The sequence below is a fragment of the Vanessa cardui genome, chromosome 2 (genome assembly GCF_905220365.1).
Source record: "Vanessa cardui chromosome 2, ilVanCard2.1, whole genome shotgun sequence".
Classification (NCBI taxonomy): domain Eukaryota; kingdom Metazoa; phylum Arthropoda; class Insecta; order Lepidoptera; family Nymphalidae; genus Vanessa; species Vanessa cardui.
Window position 1 is genome coordinate 1773829 of NC_061124.1, and position 27110 is coordinate 1800938.

Here is a 27110-nt window from a genome sequence, read left to right on the forward strand (position 1 = left end):
ATACGTAACGGTGACTTCAACGACTGAAAACTGGCAGATTGTAAATATTATAAAAAAAAAAAATCAATAAGTCGGAATGCAACAACAAATCAGAAATCTTTTATATTTAATTAAATTCGAGAGTATTGAAACTGTATTTCTTTTTGCACAGATATAACAAAAAAAAATCGTACATAAATTGATTGAACTTTTCAAGAATGATAATACAGATTTTTAATTTATTTAGCGTCAAGGTCATACGTTCGCTTGCAATACAACGCGCGTTTCCTGGTTACAAGTCACCGTCACACAATAAAAAGTATTGGAAGCAACAATGGAATGATTTAAAAGCGGAAAAACAATATCTAATCTATCGACATCGAACTGAGACTGATGCCTGTCACATTACGTCATAGAAATCAAAGTTTAAAATCCATTCAAAAACAGGCGTCAATCTTAGTTAAACTTATAATTTAAAACTTAGCCTATAAAATTTACTTAAAATTAAAACAAAATCTACATACACTACAGTACATTACAGATGTTACGTGCTAAAGAATCACACATAAATAATTTCCTTTCACGTCGATACGCAAAACAATCTCATATGTTGATGAAAAAATCCCAATTAAATATTTATTTTTTAAAAAACGCAGTTTTATATAAAACAAGAAATAAAAACACATTTAACAATAACAACTAGTTCACGGCGTCCGTGTTTCACTCCGGTGTATTTTTTATCAAACAGTATTATATAATCTGTGGAAGCGTTCATATGTTCACAGATAATATATTGTGACTTTTTTTTTTTTTCAAATAAGACATCATTTTAATGTGTCAGGATAACATTAACATTTTTAAAAATCCTTTTATTTATAATAATTACATAGTCATTATTTCACCACCAAGATTCTGACATCGATACACCGAGTGCTGTCATGGTGTCACGTTCAAATGCTATGCTATGTCATGGCTATACAAATCAGTCTATCATCTACGGCACTTTAGCACCTTGAGATTTCGAAACTTATACATTTCAATAAACTTATCTAATTTAACATTAGTATAATTTACAAGGTGCCGATTACGTTTAAAAGCCTTCAGAGTTTAATGTGAAAATCCACCAATCATTTTCTATCCCCTTTTTTGAAAACCGATGTGTAATATATAATCAAACTCATTTGCTTTTTTCAACAATAATTAACGTCGATTTACAATTATTTTTTTAATGTTAAAACTCTCAGGCGTTATAATAAGGTTTTTAATGGCAACACCGTTCATAAATTTATTGACGAGTGGGACCTCACGCGCTGTTTCCATTCTCCTTATATATAGAAGGCCTCGGTCGTGCCCTTGTTGGTCTGCTGTATGTCGTTGGGCGACAGCGCGGCGCGGTCCGACCAATCCGAGTGCGGGGACTGGGTGAGCGGCGTCTGCGGGGAGGGAGTGGACCAGTGGTCCGGGGACTCCGGGGAGGGCGTCGGGAACGTATCGCCCATACCCCAGCTGCCATAAAGACCTGAAAATTACGATTGTGAATTTTAGTAACATTTTCAAATTATTAGATATATCTCATCCATAAATTATGGACATCATCATCCTCCTGCCCTTATCCCAATTTTATTTGGGGTCGGCGCAGCATGTTTCTCTGTCGGACGTCATCTCAAAAGTAACATTCTTTCTAACTATATCTTCTTTCACACAATCCATCCATCGTTTCCTTGGTCGTTCTCTACCTCTATATCTATCCACATCCAAGTTTAAGACCGTCCTCACAATGTTTTCCTCATTCCTCCGCATAACATGCCCATACCACGATAGCCGCCTTCCACATAACTTCTCGGCTATCGTTGTCGCTTTTTTTTTATTTATTTTTTATTGTATAGGTTGGCGGACGAGCATATGAACCACCTGATAGAAAGTGGTCACCATCACCCATAGACAATGACGCTGTACGATATGTTACCTTACATCGTCAATGTGCCACCAACCTTGGGAACTAAGATGTTATGTCCCTTGTGCCTGTAGTTACACTGGCTCACTCACCCTTCAAACCGGAACACAACAATACTAAGTATTGTTATTTGGCGGCGGAATAACTGATGAGTGGGTGGTACCTACCCAGACGGGCTTGCACAAAGCCCTACCACCAAGTGATATGACCGCTTTCAAACTTCCTTCATTAATTATGAACATTGCGTATAAATATGAAACCGTAGACACTCACCGGAGCTGAGATGGCCCCGTGGTTAGAACGCGTGCATCTTAACCGATGACTGCGGGTTCAAACCCAGGCAAGCACCACTATATATATGTGCTTAATTGTGTTTATAATTCATCTCGTGCTCAGCGGTGAAGGAAAACATCGTGAGGAAACCTGCATGTGACAAATTTCATAGAAATTCTGCCACATGTGTATTCCACCAAACATTGGAACAGCGCGGTGGAATATGTTCCAAACCTTCTCCTCAAAGGGAGAGCCTTTAGCCCAGCAGTGGGAATTTACAGGCTGTTGTTGTTGCATATCAGGTTCGTCACTCACCGGACATGATGTTGGTGATGGCGGGGTGTTGCGCGCCCTGCACCTGCCCCAGCGTGGCGGCGTGCGTCATGGCCGCCTGCAGTTGCGCGTTGTGTTGCCCGTTAGCGTCTGTGGTCAAAACACGTGCGATTATAATTTACACATCACTACTGCACAGGTGATATACAGGGTTTTATTTAATGGATCAATTTAAATGGCATCAGTATTCTAAACGCAATGGTGGCTTTCTTTTACAATACATAGAAACAAATTTACTTTACAAAGGTGATCGTTTCGGTACAGATAAATTTGACGATCTCCGTGGTCGAGTGGTATGTACACCGGTTGTCATGGGTACGCCACTCCGTGGTCCCGGGTTCGATTCCCGGCCGAGTCAATGTAGATCATTAGTTTTCTATGTTGTCTTGGGTTTGGGTGTTTTGTGGTACCGTCGTTACTTCTGATTTTCCATAACACAAGTGCTTTAGCTACTTACATTGGGATCAGAGTAATGTATGTGATGTTGTCTCATATTTATTTATTTAAATCATGCGATAGTTTATTATACGTATATATTATAGGTATTATTCAACATGTATTTTAAATAATTGCTTAAGTTTGCAATCTATGTATGTACAGACATAGACACAAGTTCTCAAACATCGCAACCATTGGGTACTCACTGAGGTGCACGAGCGCGGAGTATGCGGCGGCGTCGAGGTGATGGTGCCGCAGCGCCGCCATGTGCGCCGGCGACGTCGGCAGCGACGGCCGCGACTTGCCGGGCGACGGCGAGCCTGCGCGATACATTATATAGCTTACCGACATCGACATTATTACACATATTTTATATTCAATATACAATATAGTGAATAGGCCTAATATTATATCTGTAATAGAACACTTGATAATACTGTGCAAGTATAGTCCATTCCAATGACAAAAGGAAACATTCAAAACATACCGTATTTTTCAATATCACAAGTGTTTTGTTGATAATTCCACTATAAGATTAACTACAAACAGTTCTTGATTAATATATCTTCATTTGTAATACAACAATATTTCACTAAACTACATAGATCCACTTTAATTTCACTACCAAAGTAACGAAAACAGTTTTGTCGACATTCAAGACGCCATTTCTCGATGACGAACATTAAAAATAGAGGCCTTAACTAGGCATGTTCGCTAAACGAATGTAGACGAATGAATTCATACAGATAAAAAATATATTATTTTAGTTTTAAAATTCATTATAGATATTTTTTTTTTAAATATATTTATTTATTTGGTTGTAATATATAATATGAATTATTTATTAGAAACGTGAAAGTTACCTAACGATAGATAAAAAAGTTATTTTTATACAGTAAGGTTTTTACACAAAAATAATATTTTTACTAAAAATGTTAAAAGAATTATTTTACTTTGTGCATAGCAATTTTATAGTTTTGAAAATAATACAATGTTAAGAAAGACATTCGTCTCTCATCTTTCGTATAATGTGCGCGGATGCATATTCGGAATTCTCTGAAGTTTTTTATTACGACCTGATTTTGTTTAAACGGAAAATTACTTTTAAAATCAAAAAAAATATATCGTTCTTTAGCATTAATTACCCATTCATTCAATTATTTTCATCTCACTAGTCGAACGCAAATGACATATCAATTCAAGGTCAAAGTTGTTTATTTACCTTCTCTCCTCTTCCCATTGGAATAGACTATAGATGCCTCTAGATTTACAGTCGAATTAAAGTCACGTACGCAACAGTAAAGAATGCACGAAACATCTGATCTTAACTTACTATTTGATTAATTATTGAATCCTTTCTTAAATTTTAAACACAAATAGTCAAGCTGACCCGAGGCTCGAACTCAGGGCCTCAAGTCTATTCATAAGTACATTAGAGCTGGTCGTATTAAGTATGTGGGATGTGGAGTAGTTACCGATGTATGCGTGCGGCGAGGTGGTGTGGTTGCTGTGCGTGGGCGAGTGGTTGGAGTACGGCGGCGACAGCGACGCGCCCAGCCCGCCGCCATACTGCAGCGCCTGCCCCGTCTAAGGAAAGACATTACACGTATAGTATACATTAGTCACTTACGACTATTCACTTCTGCTGCAAAATTATTCAATTAGATCTTTTCTTATTAAGATTAAAACTTATATAAATAAAAACTAGAATATAACAGCTGACGTCATAGTAAGGAAAGACATTACACGTTAGTATACATTAGTCACTAACGACTATTCAATTCTGCTGCAAATTTAAAATTAGTTCTTTTCCTTTCTAATTAAGATTAAAACTTATATAAATAAAACTAGACTATAACAGCTGACGTCATAGTACAGTCCAGGTAAGAAAAGGTCCGTCACTTTAAGATCTATTTTCGTGTGCTCGGTATGAGCGATAATCTTTACCGATTGAGAATGACATTTTGCGTCGCAATGATTATTTGTTTAGATTCAAAGGGTAATAAGAGATTACGACTTAATAAAGAGGAAGGTTTTCCGTAGTGATGGTGTACCATTGAACTATCGATAATTTTTTCTATGAAATCTATGTGCGATTTGGCATTTTGAAACTATGTTGTTATATATTGAACATGTAGGTAGGTATACCTTGACGCAGTCGTCACTTGATAAAGGAATACATTTCAAAAATGACGAAGCTTTTGGTCTGGACTGGACTTATAAGTGACGGTATACCATTGAACTATCCTTTTTTTCTATGAAATCTACGTGCGATTTGGCATTTCAAAACTATGTTTTTATATGTTGAACATATTGAATATGTGGGTAGGCATACCTTGACGCAGTCGTCATAGCTGGGCGGCTGCTTGTGTTGCACGAGTTGCTCCACGGGCGGGTACTGCGCCATCGCGTTCGAGTACAGCGACGTCGCGTCGTACGGCGACGGTAGGTCCTGGAAACGACACACAGTTCACTTTAAACCTGCTCAAGTTTAAGTCTCTTCTTAAGTCTATCTAGACTATTATAGATTTTGACAAGGATAGCAAGAGAATAAAATAAATGAAATCACTTGATTTTCATCACATTTTAAAATGGATATATAATTTTACCTGTAAATTTTGTAGCGGCGATTCAACGGGGCTCAGACTGAACGCCAAGCTCTCCACGCTCTGAGGCACTTCCTGTGCCACTTTCTTATTGTTCTTTTTTACACTCGGTTTTCTGAAAGACAAAGAGTTTTTAAAATTATTAAAACGTATTAGGAGATCAGTTATTTTATTATCTAAATAGATATAAATAATGCATTTAATTTTAAATATATCTTTTCTAAGATAAATTTTGTATCGTACCGTTATTACAGACATTATATTAACAAAAAATAGGACGATTAATTTATACATCAAAAAAATTAAAATTAGAACATATTATGAGTACGGCTAGTTTGTATATATTTTATATAATTTATTATTTTATACTAAAAGTAACAATCTTTATTAAGATAAGAATTAACAACATTAAAGGCTATTTATATATTATTATTATTGTGTATTGGCATCCATACCGTCTCATTTGCGAGGCTTGCATGTTGGTTTCGTAGGCCTCCTGCGGGCTGTCGGGGCCGGGCTTGGCGCGCGGCTTCTTGGGTTTGCCCTTGCTGGCCGTGATCACCGTGGGCTGGCTGATCAGTTGCGGGTGCGGCGTGGGCGACGCTGAGGAGACATTCCATTGATTATTATATGATACCATAATACTTGTGTTCGTGTGTATACGCAACATATAATATATAAGAAATAATATATAAAAGATGAGGTCAGTTTATATAATGAGTAATAAATAAATATTGGACAATATCATGCATTACTCTGATCCCAATTTAAGTAGCTAAAGCTATTGTGTTTTGGAAAATCAGAAGTAATGACGGTACCTCTACACCCAGACCCAAAACAACATACAAAAGTAATGATTCACTTAATTTATATGTATAGGATATAAGCATTTTATAATATTATATTTGATATTACCATCTTGCTTTTTTTATGGTATAGGTTGGTGGACGAGCAGATGGGCCACCTGATGGTAAGTGGTCACCATCACCCATAGACAATGATGCTGTAAGAAATATTAACTATTCCATACATCATCAATGTGCCACCAACTTTGGGAACTAAGATGTTATGTCCTCTGTGCCTGCAGTTACACTGGCTCACTCACCCTTCAAACCGGAACACAACAATACTGAGTACTGTTATTTGGCGGTATAATAACTGATGAGTGGGTGGTACCTACCCAGACGGGCTTGCACAAAGCCCTACCACCAAGGAGTGAGGCTCCAATAAGATGATCATAAGTCTCCTTTGGCAATTAGCAAATAAACTGATACATGAATATCGCTTAGCTACGATAGTCTAATTATAATATGAATAGGCTCACTCATGAGGTGGTGATGCTGCGGCGGCCTGGGGCAGTGCTCGTCCAGCAGGCGCACGATGTCGTCGTGCATGCGCTCCTGCGCGACGTCGCGCGGCAGGCGGTCCATGTGGTCGGTGATCTCGCGGTTGGCCATCGCGTCCAGCAGCGCTTTGCACGCGCCGTACGAGCCCTCCCGGGCCCCGAGGAACAACGGGGTCTCGTCCTGGTTTAATCAGAAATCATTGTTTAGTTGAACTCACAATGTATGCTTATAATTATTTCTTAATGGGTCCTAATAATCTGCCGTGGTATAACTAAAATGCCGTCATCTGATCGATTTCCAACTTCCAACTTATTAATAATAAAAAAATATATATCAATCGTCATATTTTTGCCATTGATTAGTTGATTACTTGATTAGTCAGGAAACAATTTCTAAGATCTTATTATTGTGGATAAGTTACATAGATTTACATTTTACCGATATTTTCCTCATAGCTCATAATTGGGTTTAGGTAGATAACAGCGTTAAAGATATACCACGGCAGTTATGTCTAAATATCATATTTATAGATTTGTATCAAAAGGAATCAATACATTGTTATGAACTATTCATATCACGTATATTACACGAATAGGGCACGTGGTGTGTGCGTACCTTGTCGTCTTGCGCGTCGCGGTTGGCGCCGTGCACGAGAAGCACGTTGACGGCGTCCACATTATTGACGGCGGCGGCCCAGTGCAGCGCCGTCTTGCCGCTGTTGTCCGCCGCGTTGATGTCCGCGTCAGCATTGATCAGGTCTTCCACCATACCCTCGATCGCCAGCCTGCGGGGATTTGTCAAAAGAATATTTACTAATCGAAAATCTAAGATTATTAAGCACGTCGCTCCGCACATAAATAATAATAATAATAATAAATAAAAAATATTTATTTCATTATTAACAAGTAACAGCTATAATCAGAAACTGGGACTATCCTAGTAAGTAACTAGTATTGCTACTAGTACTTGTGGCAGGTAGTCCCGCTCTTCCATAACATTCTAATACAATATTATAAACGTGTGTGTGTGTGTGTGTGTGTTTGTGTGTGTGTGTGTGTGTGTGAGTGTGTGAGTGTGTGTGTGTGTTTGCGTGTGTAGGCGTGTGTGTGTGTTTGTGCATGTGTCTTTGTAGAGATTTGAAAAGTTATACGAATTATAAGATTATAGCATTATAATAAAGCTTCTGTCTCGAGGTAATTCAAGCGGAGTAACCACTGTGTTACGACTTTCTTACAATCGTAAAAGCTTAGCGAATTAATATTTAACTTTTCATTTATACGATTATATACATAACTAGACTGCCATACATATTGTCTGGATGCAAATTTAGTTTTAATTGGACAAGTATAGCACATTGTCCATTAAACAAAAACTGTAAGCTAATTCGAAACTTCTATTAAATTTTTCCAATCGAGTAATAAACATGCATGAAATAAATTGTAGTAGCTGGAGAAAAAATGGGTCGATGGTCTCACCTGGCGGCCAGGATGAGCGGCGTGGTGCCGTCGTGCATGCGCGCGTTGAGGTTGGTGGCGCGGTTGCGCAGCAGGATCTGGAACACGCCCATGGCGTCGGCGGCCACGGCGGAGTGCAGCGGCGTGCGGCCCGTGTTGTCCTGCGAGTTGGCGTCGGCGCCCGCGTCCAGCAGCCGCTTGGCCGCGTCCGCGCGCGCGTACCTGCGCAGCGCGAGCGTCACACGTGCTGTCTGTACTTGTATGCGCAGCGATACCGTTGGGCCGACAGAGCACAACAACAACAACAACAACAGCCTGTAAATTCCCACTGCTGGGCTAAAGGCCTCCTCTCCCTTTGAGGAGAAGGTTTGGAACATTTTCCACCACGCTGTTCCAATTCGAGTTGGTGGAATACACATGTGGCAGAATTTATATGAAATTTGTCACATGCAGGTTTCCTCACGATGTTTTCCTTCACCGCAGAGCACGAGATGAATTATAAAGACAAATTAAGCACATGAAACAGAGGTGCTTGCCTGGGTTTGAACCCGCAATCATCGGTTAAGATGCACGCGTTCTAACCACTGGGCCATCTCGACTCAGTCTGTACTTGAATGCGCAGCGATACAGCTGGGCCGACAGAGCACGGGGAACACTTACCTCGCGGCGAGGTGCAAGCTGGTCTCCCCGGTCTTGTCCATGGCGGCGTTGAGCTGCGCTCCCTGAGCGACGAGCTCCGATATTATATGGGCCGTCTGCTCGTCCTCCACGTCGGAGCCCGTGTCCAGGCCTCCGCCCCGTATAGCTGCCACCATCAGAGGAGTCATACCTAGAGGTCCTCTCGCGTTCACGTCTACGTGAGTATCGTGCTGAAAAGACGTACAATTATTTTATATTTGATATCCAACGTAATATAAAATCGCTCCAATTGCTATCGATGACGAATATTATACATAAAAGCCAACAAGGTCATAAGTTACACTTACGATGGCAGGCGGCGTCATCATACTGGGTGGCACTCTGATATCCGCTGCATCCAAATGCTGTTGAGTCCATACTCTCGGTTCGTGCCCGGCTTCTTCGTAATCAGTAATCGCAGTGTGATCAGATGCGTAGCCGCCAGGTGCGCCGTTGGCATCGCCTGGACCACGAGGTCTCTTAGCCCTGGGAGGAGCAGACCCATCCTCGTCATCGTCAGACCAATGTGGAGGACCCATGTGTCCGCCATTGATGTCGACATCGATACATCCGATAGATCCTTTATTCAAGTTTTTCATTTCCTGCCCATCGGGACCTCTTCGTCTCGAGCGTCGTCGCGTTGATGAGTTGTTGCGAATAAAACCTTCAGGGAACCAAGTTATACCAGCAGCTCGCTTTCTTTGAGCTGTAACGAGAACCCCAATAAGGAGTCCCGCTAACAGTACTAGAATCACGCCAATGAAGACGTATTTAAAGTTGGTAGTTTCATCTATCGGAGCATTTACGCCCTTCACTTGGTAAATAGGGAAGTCTGGTGATAGAGAATGCTTTGAGGCGGTCGCTGCTAAGAAGTCAGCAGCTTCACGAGCCGAGAAGAAGCACTCTGATGCGGACATCGATGTGCATTTCCTGTTGTCAATTTCTAAGTACACTTGAACACCAGACTGCCCTCTCTCCGTGTAGACTATTTGATGTTTCTTTCCGAACTCCGTGTCCTGTAAGCCGACATCCGCCGATCCTTTCCACGGATAGACCATATCGTTACCCAAATGATCTTTCTTTATGAGAACTGTAGTTCGTAGCTGATGGCCGAGGTCTCGCAAGAAGGCTACGGAGTTTTCCTTGAAGGTTCGCATGTCCATGAGCAAAATTACCGACATAACGCCTTCGGCTAGATCGGGTGGTTCGTTTTCACAGTCGAGTCCGTCCCAATTACACTCAGCGTTATTACATCCGTAATCGCAGTGACCATTGGCGTAATGCTTTTGGCAATACGCATCGTATACAGGGTTACATTTTTGCAATGATTTCTGGCAATCCCTTCCGTCGAACATGCAGGCTTGAGTGTTGCAAACTTCATTACATTCTCCGTTCATGAAAACTTCCCAACACTTAATAGGCGCCGTACAGTTGGCCCAAGGGTTGATACCCAGAGAACAATCGTTTCCGTCGAATTCACAGGCATACGTGTTGCATTCTTCATCGCAGTGGTGGTCTCCTTGTTTTTCTTTGCAACCCAACTTAACACATTTCTCTCTTTGGAAAGCTAAGTCTAGTTCCAGAGGCGTTAGTCCAGGGTTTTTATTGTAAACACCAGACATGGGGCTTCCGTATCCGCCTCGCGCGTGAGGGTCGTGTATGTCACAGCTCTTGCCGGTCCATTGCCTCGGGCAGTAACAAAGGTAGTCACCTGGTTTATCGATACAGCGTGCTTCGGGATGCTTACATGGATTACTCAAACATTCGTTCATAGAATCGATTTCACAATTGATACCGGACAAACCTGATGGACAATCGCAGATGTAGTCGCCGATTTCTGAAGTTTGGCAATACCCGCCGTTTTGACAAGGATTGGAATCGCAGGCGTAACCCGAATACTCACAGTTCTTTCCATAAAATCCTTCATTACACAAACATTCATGTCCACCCTGGATAGCTGTGCAAATACCACCGTTTTGACAGGGAGAATTTGCACAGAAATTGACTTTAGCGTCACAATGTCTGCCCATGTAGCCAGGCTTACAATTACAGTCATAATCATTGACCAGCTGCACACAATCTTGTGTGCCGGGATTCGAACAGGGGTTGGATAAGCATTCGTTGATGTCACCTTCGCACCTGGGACCTACGAAACCTGGTGGGCATTTACATTCGAAGCCTCCCACTTTGTCCATGCAGGTGCCGTTGTTATGGCAGGCGTCCTGCTTGCAATCATTGACGTTTATCTCGCAGATTTTTCCGAGCGTACCGAAAGGACACGAGCAAGAGAAGTTGTTTATTAGATCATGACACGTGCCTCCATTTTGACACGGGTTCGGCAAGCAGTCGTTGACGTTAAGTTCGCAGTTCTGTCCTTGAAAGCCTTTTGCACATTGACACTGATAGGTTCCTACTAGGTCCTTGCAAACTGCTCCGTTCTGACAGGGAGCGGAGTCACACTCGTTGATTTCCTTCTGACAGTAGGAGCCGGTGTAGCCCTCGAGACAATGACAGCGATGGGAATTGCCAATGTCCTCGCAGGATCCATTATTGCATAGTTGTTTCAATTTGACACCTACAGACAAGAACAATGACATTATTTACAGTTCAAAAAGTGAGTCAAACGATATAAAAATACAATGTACGCTGTTTTAGCGATAAGGCCGCCTATTGTACATTTTTCTTTTCTTTTGTTTTTGTAAAATTGTTCGTATTATTTTTGACTATATTGGTGTGCAATAAAGAGTATATAAATATAAATAAATAAATAAATGTTATGTTCGCAAACGAAGTCTCCACTTGCCTTTCCGAATGCTAGCATCTTTGCAGGAGACCATTTCCACGTCGCACAGCTTCCCGGACCAGCCGGGCGCGCACGTGCACGTGTACTGCGGGCCCTTCTGCGAGCACGTCGCACCGTTTTCGCACGGGTTGTTCTCGCACCTGGGAAAAGAATGGAATCAAAATACTGTGTTGACACATTGAAATTATAATAATGTGTATTATTTAAATTAACGACAACATAATTAGTTTTATTTCAACATTTAATTTATAGGAATATTGTGAAAATTATGTTAGGATATATATTATATACTTACTTTTTATTATTATAAAATAATAATAAAATTTCTTTATATTAGTTAGACCTCATGGACTGAATTTGAAAATTAATCTATATTGCTTAAACATATACAATGGGTAGGTAGTTCACTCACCACTCCACAAAGGCTTCACAGTGCTTGCCGGTGTAGCCGTATGGGCAGTGGCACGTGTAAAACGTCACGTGGTCGTGACAGGTCGCTCCGTTGTCGCAGGGCGAACTGTCGCACATGTTAATACGGAACTGACAGTTTGATCCCGTGTAGCTGAAAAAGTTACAAGTTATTACTTATTACGTTATTCACTTGAATTGCATTTTTTTTTCTCCTGTTTATGTAAAACATGATAAAGATAATTTGCTTACAACAAACAACAACAATAACAACAGCTTGTAAATTCCCACTGCTGGGCTAAAGGCCTCCTCTCGCTTAGAGAAGCTTCGGAACATATTCCACCACGCTGTTCCAATGCTGGTTGGTGGAATACACATTTGGCAGAATTTCTATGAAATTTGTCACATGCAAGTTTCCTCACGATGTTTTCCTTCACCGCTGAGCACGAGATGAATTATAAAGACAAATTAAGCACATGAATCAGTGTTGCTGTCACTTTCAACCCGCAATCATCGGTTAAGATGCACGCGTTCTAACCACTGGGCCATCTCGACATATGATTTGATTTGCTTGTCATTTCCATTGTTTATTTGAATACAACTCTTATGTATCAAATTACTGATGATAAACAGATTATATCGACGTGTAACTGCATCTGATATACATTTTTCATTGGTATTTCTGATCGTATGTAAAAAAGCAACTTACCCAGGAGGACAGGAACAGTTGTAAGAGTTGATGCCATCTATACAGGTGCCACCGTTCATGCAACTTGACTCCGTGCAGTCTTCGTCGTTGGTCTGACAGTTGATCCCAGAAAAGCCGAGCGGGCACGTACACGTGTAGGATGCCACATACTGGGAGAGAAGGGAATATTAGTTATTTGTATAGATTCATTCAATCAACATTACATTCGAAATTCAAAAAAAGTAAAGTAAAGTAACAGCCTGTACATTTCCCACTGCTGGGCTAAGGCTTTTTCTTCCATTAAGGAGAGGGTTTGGAACATATGCCACCATGCTGTTGGGGGATGGATGGAATGCACATGTGGCAGAATTTCGATGAAATTAGACACATGCAGGTTTCCTCACGATGTTTTCCTTCACCGCCGAGCACGAGATGAATTATAAACACAAATTAAGCACATATATATAGTGGTGCTTGCCTGGGTTTGAACCCGCAATCATCGGTTAAGACGCGTTCTAACCACTGGACCATCTCAGCTCGATATTCGAAATTCAAATACTGAATTTTATTCTTAATGGACACTAACCTGATTACAAGTAGCGCCGTTCATACACGGCCGTGACTGACACTCGTCTATGTCCACTTCGCAATGCTTGCCCGCAAAGCCGCTCGCGCACACGCAGTTGTAGTCGCCGATACTGTCCAGGCATGTCGCACCGTTTTGACACGGGACTGAAAGAAACAACTCATTAGAAACGAAGACCACATCGAAAAAAAGTCATAAGTGCATTTAGCAAACAACAACAACAACAGCCTGTAAATTCCCACTGCTGGGCTAAAGGCCTCCTCTCCCTTAGAGGAGAAGGTTTGGAACATATTCCACCACGCTGTTCCAATGCGGCTTGGTGGAATACACATGTGGCAGAATTTCTATGAAATATGTCACATGCAGGTTTCCTCACGATGTTTTCCTTCACCGCCGAGTACGAGATGAATTATAAAGACAAATTAAGCACATGAATCAGCGGTGCTTGCCTGGGTTTGAATCCGCATTCATTGGTTAAGATGCACGCGTTCTAACCACTGAGCCATCTCGACTCATAAGTGCATTTAGCGAATGTAATAAAATGTATATGGTGAATAAGAATAACTACTGAGTTTCTTGCTGATTCTTCTCGGTAGAACCTACTACTACTAGCTTTACTTAAAATTGTTTTTAATTGACTCAAAGTGCTTATAAAAGCCTACTCGAATAAAATATGTTTTGATTTTGATGTTGATACGCAGATGCAATGTTTATCACCGAAGACACTTAAAATCGCTTAGTACCGAAAGTCTGAAAAAGACTAAGACCACATCGAAGTCTACCCGTGACCACGAACACTGCAAAGTGCTCGAAACGTCGGGATGTTTAAAAATAATTAATATACGCGATTCATCCGTTATAATTAGTTTTATTTAAATGTGTAATAATCGCGAAAATTTAGGACAGTCTTAACATGCCCTACATGAAATAACTTTTTCGGAAACACAGATGATGTTTACTGATGGGATTGGAACTCACAGGAGGCGCAGTCGTCGGTGTTGATGGCGCAGTCCTTGCCCTCGTAGCCGCGCGCGCACAGGCACGCGTACGAGCCCTCCGTGTTGATGCACGTGGCCTCGTTGTGGCACGGCGCCGTCACGCCGCACTCGTCCACGTCACGCTCGCACAGCGCGCCCGTCCAGCCCACCGGGCACTGGCACGTGAACTCCGCGTACGACGCCTCCGCGATGCAGCGCCCGCCGTGACGGCACCTGCGGGGGGGGGGGGGGGTTTAGAGCGTTAGATACCGCACCAAATGCTGCCGGGACGTATACACACAACTGAGATGTCACATCGGCAAAATTCGTAAAACCGATCACATCCGAATTGAGTACGCTATCTCAAATTATCAATATTCATTTCTCACGCGAATATGATCTTTTAACAAACGTAATAACTTGTAATATCATATGACCTAATATATTCGTCAATTTGACGCGTCGTTTTACATGCACTTGTTTTCTCTGACGCGTGAATCGATAGCGACGAATGGCGTCGAATGGCGCGACAGGGAGCTATTTCTATTGGTTGTGTAAATCGGCAGTGATAGGTTTTATTTTCATTCCATTGCATTTTCCGATGCTACATGTAATTTGTGTCTTACTATATGTAATAATAATAAATAATAATAATAAATATGAGACAACATCACATACATTACTCCGATCCCAATGTAAGTAGCTGAAGCACTTGTGTTATGGAAATCAGAAGTAACGACGGTACCACAAACACCCAGACCCAAGACAACACAGAAAACTAATGGTAATCTACATCGACTCGGCCGGGAATCGAACCGGGGACCTCAGAGTGGCGTACCCATGAAAACCGGTGTACACACCACTCGACCATGGAGGTCGTCGAAATATGTGTCACGCTACTCACTGGTTGGGCAGGCAGGGGTCGAGCGTGTTCTCGCAGTTGCGGCCGGAGTGCGGGGGCGCGCACACGCAGCGGTACCCGTTGACGAGGTCGATGCAGGAGCCGCCGTGCAGGCACGGGTTACCCGCGCAGTCGTCGATGTTCGTCTCGCAGTTCACGCCTGGGAATTTAGTTTCCATTTTAGATTTACTATATCAGTCTTTCACGATGGAGTGATGATATTGCAGATGTAGCGGGAGCGCATTGGACGAGAGTGGCGAGGGACAGAGATAGCTGGCAACATTTGGATGAGGCTTTTACCGCAATAGGCGGCCCTTACATAGAATAGAAAATATACATAGAGGACAAAAATAGAATAAATAAATAAACATACTAATATATTTAATAATAAAAAAAAAGACAACATACTAAAATACTAACACATAAACGATGACAATGTTATATACAACTAATAAGGGAAATAAAGCTTTATTATTATTATTATTATATCAGTCTATCACAAGTAGAGGATAAAAGATACACTATACATAGCCAAGTGCAGCATTATCAGCGGTATAATATAATACATTTCTCACCAGTGAAACCGAGTACACAGTCGCACTTGTAAGCGTTGAGGCGGTCGTGACACGTGCCGCCGTGCTGGCACGGATTGGAGCTGCATTCGTCGATGTCTCGCTCACAACGTTGACCTGGATTTAATATGGAATTATAAATACACTAAAGTGTATACAATCTAAGAAATTTGCTCAAATCTTATTAAAAAACGCTAATAGGTATTATTATTACTATGCAGTACGTTGACTGTTAATTAGACATCTTTATTTAAGAACAAGGACAAAAAGCAGCAATGGAACGTGAAATATGATTACAATTAGATTCAATTACGGAATGTAATGACAGGTTTCCTGTGTATGGTAACATCTTTATTAAAGAACATAGATAAAAAGCAGCAATGGAACGTGAAATATCATTAAAATTAGATTCAATTATGGGATTTAGTGACACATTTCCTATGACATACCTCCGTATCCCGGTAAGCAGTGGCAGATGAACTGATTGACGCCGTCTTCGCATGTTCCACCGTTGATGCAGGGGTTCGATGCGCATTCGTTTACATCCGAGAGACATCTATAATATTAAAAACTGATTATTATTTGTTTTTTAACAATATAACATCAATGGTTCTATGACTGGACAAACATTGGACGTTGGCGTTGCATTTTTTAATCACAACAAATATTAGTTAGGTTATAACCACAATAAGAATCAATACTTCGATTTAACTGTCAAATATTATTAACTGGTAAAAAAATATAATTAATTACGAATATATTTATCTGTATATCGTACTATATCATAACGGCAGAAAATAAAGTTGATCGGCAATAGAAAAGTTGGCGCATGGATAGTACCAAATAAGATAGCCTAACCACAAATGAAAAGTTCAAAATCAAAGACAACATTAAGAGGCTACCACATCAGCAGATCACATACCTAGCGTCGTAGTATCCCCTCGGACATTCGCAGCGGAAGCCGTTGATGCGGTCGATGCATTTCCCGCCGTTGGCGCAAGGGTTGGACAAACATTCGTTGATGTTGGTCTCGCAGTGTTGGCCGGTGAAGCCGGGGATGCACTCGCAGGTATACCTAAGGCACGTTTGGGTTAGACAGTGCCTATAGATTGGATCTAAGCATGCGACTACGCAGTCTTTAGAGGACATGAAGAAAGATTTCCATGGAATGAAGTTGAATGGAATTTGTCATGCGTAAAAAATTTATACATAAAGTATTTATCCTCAACTGTATTCATTTATTCTTTATATTTGAAGTAAAGTAAAATAAGTAATGATTGGAAATACGTACAGACCCAACAAACATATCGTCCTATCCCATTGTATTCAATTTTATTAAATTGAACCCACAGAATACTTTATCAAGCATAAAACCACACTAAGAATCCGTTTGAAATCTATAAAGCAACCGTCGTGTCTGATCGAATCAATGATTCAATTAAAAAAAAAAGCGAAAACAATAAACCATGCTGTAATACAAAAGCACTTACTCAAAGTAATTGTTGCTGCGTGTGAAAGAGAAAAGGATAGATATTAAAAGGAGAGAAAAAATTTAAATCAGTGAATGTAAGAACTACTAAACATACATTTGGCCCTTCTAAATAATCCCATAAGTTCAGTAAGATCCCAAAACTTAAGTCATGAATTGCGTCTAACCTGTTGATGCCGTCGATGCAAGTGGCTCCGTTCCTGCAAGGATTGGAGTAGCATTCATTGACATTGATTTCGCAGTTCCGACCCGATGTTCCTGGCTTGCAGCGGCACTGGTATCCGTCGATCAAATCCTCGCAATGACCTGAAGGCAAAATCATCCAATAAATATTTCTCGTAATGAAAGATTATCAATGCTCTCGTAATTTATTTTTATTAATGTATTCGAGAAAATACTGACTGATTTCAGGATGATAGTCCGTACCAAATTACATTATATTGCAATTCCCAAAATTTTTCAACAGTTTAAAATATACTACATCAGACTATTTTATGTCTAATCATTCACGAGTCCAAATTACTTAGGGCTCGCACTTATTGCAATCATATACAAAAGCTTATAGTCTGGCGCAATCGAACAATGTTAATTTCATATAAGTCATGTCTTACAACGACCAATTCATGTACCACTACACCAATATTTGCCACTCTTGAATAAATTTGGTACCAATAAATTATTCATACAAAACATAACCAACCTCCAAACTGGCAAGGGTTGGACTCGCACTCGTTGATCTGGGTCTGACACACGCGACCCGTGTATCCTGGGTGACAGTTGCACGTAAAGCTGTTGTCTCCATCGATACACTCCCCTCGGTGACACGGTGCTGACAGACAGTCGTTGATGTTGGTCTCGCATGACATTCCTGTGAAGTAAATGAGAATTGGGATATTTGGCCAATGTTGCACAAACTTATAAAGATATCTTCTAATCTTGAATTTGCTGTGCTGGCGTTTTATTCAGTAAATATAAATAAAATAAATATAAATAAATATGAGACAACATCACATACATTACTCTGATCCCAATGTAAGTAGTTAAAGCACTTGTGTTATGGAAATCAGAAGTAACGACGGTACCACAAACACCCAGACCCAAGACAACATAGAAAACTAATGGTAATCTACATCGACTCGGCCAGGAATCGAACCCGGGACCTCGGAGTGGCGTACACATGAAAACCGGTGTACACACCACTCGACCATGGAGGTCGTCATTATATTTTGTACTTTGTTCAAACGTTGGTCCAAACTCACCATTGTAGCCAGGTGGACATTCGCAAGTGTATCCAGCGATCGAATCATGACACGTGCCTCCATTTCGACAAGGACTAGAAGCGCAGTCATCGATGTTCACCTGACAGCGAGCACCAGTAAAACTGTAAAAGAAAAATCAACTTGAGTTATTCTCTCGATGTAACTATTACATATTTTGGCTATATAAGATTAGAATAACTAATAATACTGAATTTTAAAACCGATATATATTTAACTATGTATGTCTAACAGTATTAAGCATATTAAAAAGAATCTGTTATTATTATTAGCTTAAATAATTAATATGCCTTGTGTTCACTACTATCCAAGGAAAAAATGGATATGTCGATATACAATAAGAATATAAGAGAATGAAATTAAGTATACGTTCTTACATACGAAACATTAAAACAAATATTTATCACACAAGTAAATTCACGTTTATCTTGGGATTTTTTACGACTCAATATTCCATTGAGCATTTGTGGATCATTCGATAGAACCCATTTGATCAGCTGTTCATATTTTAACAGTAGTTTCAGTATGATTTCCAGGAAATAAAGCATGTTGGGAAAAAGCTTATAAATAATTTAAGATGAACACATTAGACTCACCCAATGACGCAAGTACACCTGAACGCGTTTATCATGTCGTGGCACACGCCGCCATTGAGACACGGATTGTTGGCGCACTCGTCTATTTCCACCTCGCATTGTGTTCCCGTGAAGCCTGAAATAGATTTATTATTAAACATAAATTCATTTGTTTGTTTGTTACAGTCAATATAATTTAGTGCGTGTCGTTTTGATTTAAAACACTATAAATTTGAATCGATGCATCGCATAAATGGAGTCGTTAACTCGGACGCGTAGCTAATTGCTGTTTGAATTTTATGGCAGAAAGTTTAAGACTTATTTTTGACAAGATATTGAGTTATTTATGCCATTTTTTCCATTAGAAAACACTTGTTTACCAATTTTCGGTAATATTTGACGTTCTTATGACATATAATAATTGGTGTTCACCGGTGCAGATAGATATTATACCGTTAAAAATTTTGACAATTCAACATATAGCAAATGCGCCACCTAAGGAACTGAGATGCTCACTATGTACACTAGTTCACTCATCCTTCAAACCGAAACTCAACAATACTAAATCGCTTTTTGGCGATAGAAACCATAATGAATGAGCAAGTACAGAACACATAGCTTAAGATTTATTTCCTTAATATTGTCTGATAAAAAATTACATAAAAATATATTCTATCAAACACGAGTCATACAACAAAGTAAAACGCAAAACTCGTCTCAGTTAAAAGATCATTAGACTCGTAAAACTTAATAAGTAATGGACGAAACAAAGTAAGTTTTCAAGGGAATAGCGTACTGGCATGTTAATTACTGGGACAGTGTTTAATTAAAATGTCAGAGTGGATGTACGTACGCACGTTTGACGAATCGAAATGTGTCATACATGTTGGAAACGGGGAGACACTCTTGAACGGAATAATATAAATTGAAGAATTTACTAATGGTTGGAGAAGCACAACTTAACTCATTGTTGTGTGTTTAAATCACATATGTTTATTGGTGCTTTGAGTTACAAGTCATTTTTTCGTGTTAAGGGTAGACTGACGGGCAAATGCCACCTGATGGTAAGCGGGCATTAGCACCCATAGACACTGTGAAAAATTTCTTAGATTACATCAATGTCCTACCAAATTTGCGAGCTAAAATGTAATATCCCTTGTACCTGTCATAGTGACTCGCTCCTCCTCGCTCGCTCGACCTTCCAAACCGGCACATAAGAATACTAAGCATTGTTGTTTGGCGGTAAAACATCTGATGAGTGGGTAGTACCAACCCAGTCTACCCAGAAGTGCTAACTCAAAGCCCTAACACTAAATCAATATGAATTATAAAGACAATTAATTATATTAACAAAACTCATTTATTCTTGCTCGGATCTGTAACATTTCTGTCACAAAGGTTCAGAAGATCTCGCTTATAATGATAACAATGCCGTTGCACGTTGTAAATTATTGTTTATCCTGTGCAATGACGGTTTATGTATTTGCGCAATCAATGATTCTTAAGTGATCTAGATCCATTATGAGCGACATTAATTCAAATCAAATATTTCCCAACCCGAGCAAACTTTAAGCCCATTGCTTCACAGAACAATTCAATACCAATTTTTCGGAGTAATAAAATATTATGCAAGCATTTGTATAGCTGACATGCCCTATTGAGCCTTTATCGTATCTACCAAAATGGTAGTTAGGGAGGGGAGGCCACGCCCAGTGCGCGAGCGCATGTCGCGGGTCGACGGATGGTGTAAATGGAAAACGCAAAATACATATTTTTAATACATGTATTTTTTAAATTAATTAATTAACAAAACCTACTGTGTTCGTCTTGTTATTTACTGTAAAATACTTGTTGCGTGTAAGGTAAGTCAGTAATTAACCTTTCACATAAAAACATATGACTTATTATTTACAGTTGAATAAGTGTTGTGGATAAAATCATACTCGAATAACGAATGGAGTCATTATAAATTCCAGACAATATTTGAGAGATTTGATAGTATTACTCTTCCTTAGTCTCCAATTTTTGAGCAGCGTGATCAAGAAAGCTCAAAAGATTCTCTTCGAAAAGAAATAAAGTTTAGCTGAGCACACTTGCTTTCTATAATTAATGAAAATTATATAAATTAAAGTTCATAATACATAATAAAGTACGATATATATTAAATATAGTATATGTTCGGAGCGAGACGAAATGCTGCATTAGCTCCGTATTCGCTGTCATATAATCTTTGTACCACGAGCCATCGTCACGATTTCGGATCACAAGCCACAATAAGAATGTCCGACGCGGGCGCAAGCTAATGCCGGTTTTATGCGCATATTTGAATGTTTAATGCACACTTCACATATAAACATAGTACTGACCGGTAGGGGTATTCTGTAATAAAGTCGAAACTCACCGCTGAAATCACATTTGAAATGTCAAAATGTGATATGACATATCGGCTATAGCAATAATCACTACGCAACGGATTTGATGCGGTATTTTTTTATAGATAGAGTGATTCGAGAAGAAGGTTTTAGTATATACACGGACAATATAGTAAAGAAACACTGATAATTTTAGAAGTTTGTAATGTGATGTCGTAAATAAACAATTTCTGTATTGTATTTAGTATCAGTATTGCACCCGTGCGAAGCTGGGCGGGTTGCTAGTAAAAAAATAATGAATACACGTATCAAAATAACGTATCATTGTAAGTTGATGGTCAAAATATCCCGAGTGAGATACGAAGTGAATTGTAACAGAATCGCACTGCAGGTGCTTTTCGGGAATTAAACGTTAAAAAGATCGCGAATAAAAAGAAAAAAGTTTTGAATACTTAAAAGGTTTTATATTTGTAAACGCAAGCAGCTTGTTTGTTAGGCATTATGAGTATCACATACCGACATAAATTATGTTGCATCTTGATATTGGTGAAAGATAATTACATATAAGTGATATATTATTCTAGTAAAGCTATAGTACTCATTTTGAATATTTTTTGTAAACGACAGTAATTTCTTTTTTTAAAATAAATTGTTTATTTAAAATTCGTGTAGTAAGATATTCGTATAATGAAGACAGGTGTATACAATGTGAAATAACAATAAAATGTATCATGAATATCTATGTAAATATTTTTAAATTCATTTTATGTTACGTTATTTTCTTAATTTATTGCAACTTAACTCGAGTAGCAGAAAGAAATCTCTTCAAGGACAAAGTATGCGTTTTTAAACCTCTATAACTTTTGTCAAGAGATTTGGTGACAAGACTTCTATTACTAATTAATATAAGTTGTCAACAAAAAATATATATACAACACTTCTTACGATTGCGTCAAATTCAATTGACAGATACATGTTTCAATTTGAAAAGATCACATAAGAGCAGTGACTAGTATCTAATATACATTTATAATGACGTTTTAAAAATGTTTCAACATACTCGCGGGCAATAAACAAGTAACGGTTGCATCTTCATAAAAACCGAGTGCAAAGGCCCACGGGACATGTTTTATTCTATAAAAAATCATAATGTCATACCAAGTGCTGCGTTTGCCCTTATTAGTCCACTTGCCAGACAAGTCTGGAATCACTCATGCGTGAGATAAGTGATATTACACAACTGCATATAATAGCGTCCACATCTCTATAACCTTGTTAACATAAACAACCTTCTCAATTTCGTAGGGTTATACGGCACTCGAAGTTGCGTCTCATGCGTCCGAATTGTAGAGTAAGTTTTATGTTCTATGGACGTAGTTATGAAGGTGTATTTGATTTGATCGGATTATATGACATGGGGGACCGTTCCAACGAGTGGTTCCATCCGCATCATTGCATCGCTAACATGTTTTGTGTACTTGACAATGTGCTCAGGGCACGTTGGCTATACGTACACTTAATACAAAGAAATTACTTTTTAAATAATCATATAATATTTAGTTCTCATGTAGCGCGAATGTTTTTAAATAAAATTTCGCCCAAATGTAATAATAGTCACGCGAAAGATAAAAATATTATTTATTAATAATAGGTATCTATGTAATAGTATGGACGTTTAGCGATGCCCGTAAATAGTCCTTATTGCATTTTAATAAAGTTTATATTAAGCGTTAAATTAACGCTGCGCGGGCGCAATGCTTCCGCGTACTGAGTCGGGTGCTCACATCGTCATGGGAACCGACGCTCGGCTAAGGATGACGATTGAGCAAAAAATATAATCGTCGTGTATATTAATTCTGTTACTTCACGCAATAAATAATTCCAACTTTGTAATTATAATTTAAAAAAAAAATTATATATATATTATCTAAGGGACTAGATATTTTAATTAGATGGCAATTCAGAAAATTAAATAATTAAAAATATACATATTTTCATATATGTACTTATGTATTGAATCTCTCTTTAATAGAGTAATTTTTTTTTCATATGAGAGTGAGATTCGGTTTTAGATACTCTGACAGTTTATGCACTCCTTAAAACGACTCTAAATTATATAATTAATTTAGGAGTTAATATGTAAAAACTAAACAATCTACTGACTTAGTAAGGTCATGTTCTTCGATTTTAGTATGTGTGAAATGGTCTACTGACGACACACACGTATTTAAAATAGTCACCGATTAGTCATCGATTGAGTGAATGATAAAATGTCAAGAGAATTTGACGCACGTACAGATCGAATAGTTCACAAAATGAGCGTATGAGCAAAATATTTACAATAAAAAACATTTTTGGATCACAGACTAACACTAATATTTTCCTTTTTGATAACAACGGTGACAATAAAGTCCTACTGTCATTATCAATAGATTTTTATTATCAATTCTAATAAGACACAACCATGTCTAATTCAAAAGTTACTATGAATCTATAATAATATGTCCTTAATGAGGCAACATTATCAGGAAGAGAAGTTCAAACTTCTTTTTTAAATTTCATATTACAATAATTAGAATCGTCTGGCAACATTGAATTTAATAGTTATTAATTGAGTAGATGGGATATAAATACTTGTCAATTCGACAAGGGTGTTGCCAAATATAAAAATAATCTTTTCTTTAAAGTTTTCCCTGCATTAGCAGCCCTAGGGCACTTTTCACAATCCATCTCCTTCCAGGTAATGATTATCATCAAGCTGTCAACCGAGGAACAAATTGTAACATAGGAGATACTACTGTACCGTTACTTCACAAATCAAGGTACAATTCTATACACAAAGCAACAAGTACAATCAAATCGAAAATACAAAACCGATGACGTTAAAATGTTATTAATAATAACGTATACATCACTATTTACAATGGAAACGCATTTATTACCTGTATCGCTTTCTAACTATATCACGAAAAATGTATCTTGATATATAAATAAACCGTCACATATTGAATTACTAGTTTCCGCTTGCGGCTTCAACCGCGTGTAAGGAGGGTGTGAGAGTTATGGATAAAAAATATCATAATATTATTTTTTGTACCATTGTATCAAATTTTGTTATGACCCTTTAGCCGTTCTTGAGTTGAATAAAGTAAACTAACAGCCTGTAAATTTCCCACTGCTGGGATAAGGCCTCCTCTTCCATTAAGGAGAGGGTTTGGAACAAATTCCACCACGCTGTTCCAATGCGGGTTAATGGAATGCACATGTGGCAGAATTTCGATGAAATTAGTCACATGCAGGTTTTCTCACGATGTTTTCTTTCACCACCGAGCACGAGACGAATTATAATCACAAATTAAGCGCATGTATATAGTGGTGCTTGCCTGCATTTGAACCCGCAATCATCGGTTAAGATGCACGCGTTCTAACCACTCGACCATCTCAGCTAGAATTGGAGTTTAATAACTGATATTAATCCAAACTTTCTCATGTATAATATTAGTTAGATTCGATTTATATAATGGATAACGATCACGATTTCCAAAAAACGATAATATCACAATATACACCTGTGTTTGCGGACGTATCTGTTAATCATGAACAACTCTATCCATCAGTAAAAACCGTTTGGTATTTTTGTAGTTTGTGGTGTGTAGACGTAGTGAAGACTATGGTCTACCAGAGACACTTGTAGCTTTAAAGTTCAATTCCGAAACGAATGAGCGCAATTTCAAATCGATTTATATTTGAAATGATTGACGGAACTTTGATAGCACTTTTCAACTGAACGAACGTGTTGGTGCATTCCTATATTACGGATTCGATTACTAGTATTTGATTTTTTTTTTTAAGTTCGATTTATGTACAGCCAGTGTAGCTACAGATCATGATATCATAGTTCGAAAGGTGTCAATGCTGAAACCATTAATCATGGGTCACATCATATGGGTATATGTCTACAAAAGTTTTAAACAAAAAAACTCATGTAAGAACATGTTTTACACGCGCTTTTGCATCGCACTTATTACATAAAGAATAGAGTGAATAAAATGACATGAGGTTTGTTTTATACGGTTAAACCCTAACGATAAAATCAAATAACGAAGAACGTTCACTCGAGTGAATGAGTTCTATGACGAATGTCAAAATAAAATCGGATCGGTTTACTAATGAACTCATTCGATCGCTTTCATTTCACATTTCTATTACGACATGACAATATCTATCTATGAGTCCAAGAACAAAATTAACGAAACGAGAATCTGAAACCTTAATAGAAGATGAGACTTATACCTGATGATTGCGTGTTATCGAGAAGTTCCTTCTATCTATGCAGCAGGAGCAGAGTGGTGGAATATGCTCCAAACTTTTCTTCAATAGGGATAGAAGTCCTTGGACCAGCAGTGGGAAATTGACAGGCTGTTGTTGTTATTTAAGCGAGTACTTACCAGGCATGCAGACGCATCGGAAGGTACCAGGGTCATCGAGACACGAGCCATCGTTCCTGCAGGGATGGCTCTCGCATTCATTGACGTTGGTCTCGCAGCGCGGTCCCGTGAAACCGACGGAGCAGTTGCAGGCGAACGAACCAGGTGTATTCACACAGATGCCGTCGTGTTCGCAGGGTGATCCTGTACATAAACCATTAACACATCAAGAAATTTAAAGAAAATTAAAAAAAAAAACGACGAAATACCAACACGCTGTACTTCCAAATTCCTCTAAAGGAAACACAACTTTAACCCAACAGGAACAGTCTGCAAGAGATCACTCGTACCAACCTTGTTCACATTCATCGATATCCTCAGAGCAGTCTAAGCCCTTATACCCTGAAGCACACGAGCAAGTGTAGGACCCATTGATGGGGCTCGTGTCGCAAATGGCGTCTGCGTGGCAAGGGTTTGAAGTGCACGCGTCGTCCAGATGGCAGAGAAGACCTGAATAACAAGAGAAACGATTATCAATCACTTACTACTAGAAGAATAATTAAATTGGTTAATTTTGATAAAGCAATATTTAACAAATGAACGAATATATTATAGTATTGGCCAAGCTCAAATCAGAAGATTAAAAATATATAAAGAATTCCATCACATACCAGTTTTTCCAGGAGTACATTTGCAGTAAAACGCTCCAACACGATCGATACACGTGGCGCCGTTGAAACAAGCAGCGCCTGCGCAGTCATCGATGTTCACAGAGCACTCGGGACCAGTCCAGCCGTTGACGCAGATGCAGGAGAACCCTCCCACAGAATTGGTGCAAGTTGCGCCGTTTTGACACACGAGAGGCCTGGTGATGAAGAAAAATAATAAGATTATGAATTACAATACTCTTATTTAAAAACCGACAAATTGTGCTTTAAACAATCAAAAATTTGAGTTTATTAAAACATTTTTCC

At 39.0% G+C, this 27110-nt stretch overlaps 1 protein-coding gene across 1 annotated transcript in view; it reads right to left on the minus strand.

Moving 5' to 3' along the window:
* Positions 1-493: 493 nt before the first annotated feature.
* Positions 494-27110, minus strand: part of LOC124535690 (neurogenic locus Notch protein) — a 117950-nt gene continuing 91333 nt past the window's right edge. Inside the window, exons 6-33 of the mRNA XM_047112001.1 lie at positions 26808-27001; positions 26491-26646; positions 26158-26340; positions 19359-19473; positions 18745-18866; positions 18186-18353; positions 17653-17791; positions 16919-17071; positions 16446-16552; positions 16000-16113; positions 15428-15584; positions 14525-14757; positions 13547-13692; positions 12982-13130; positions 12277-12426; positions 11865-12004; positions 9370-11636; positions 9044-9252; positions 8405-8605; positions 7545-7713; positions 6908-7109; positions 6039-6186; positions 5587-5698; positions 5313-5429; positions 4453-4564; positions 3184-3297; positions 2522-2629; positions 494-1498 (exon numbers count right to left, since the gene is read on the minus strand). Coding sequence (XP_046967957.1) covers positions 1305-1498; positions 2522-2629; positions 3184-3297; positions 4453-4564; positions 5313-5429; positions 5587-5698; positions 6039-6186; positions 6908-7109; positions 7545-7713; positions 8405-8605; positions 9044-9252; positions 9370-11636; positions 11865-12004; positions 12277-12426; positions 12982-13130; positions 13547-13692; positions 14525-14757; positions 15428-15584; positions 16000-16113; positions 16446-16552; positions 16919-17071; positions 17653-17791; positions 18186-18353; positions 18745-18866; positions 19359-19473; positions 26158-26340; positions 26491-26646; positions 26808-27001 — 6379 coding nt within the window. The 3' untranslated portion in view covers positions 494-1304. The remainder of the gene's footprint in view (positions 1499-2521; positions 2630-3183; positions 3298-4452; positions 4565-5312; positions 5430-5586; positions 5699-6038; positions 6187-6907; positions 7110-7544; positions 7714-8404; positions 8606-9043; positions 9253-9369; positions 11637-11864; positions 12005-12276; positions 12427-12981; positions 13131-13546; positions 13693-14524; positions 14758-15427; positions 15585-15999; positions 16114-16445; positions 16553-16918; positions 17072-17652; positions 17792-18185; positions 18354-18744; positions 18867-19358; positions 19474-26157; positions 26341-26490; positions 26647-26807; positions 27002-27110) is intronic.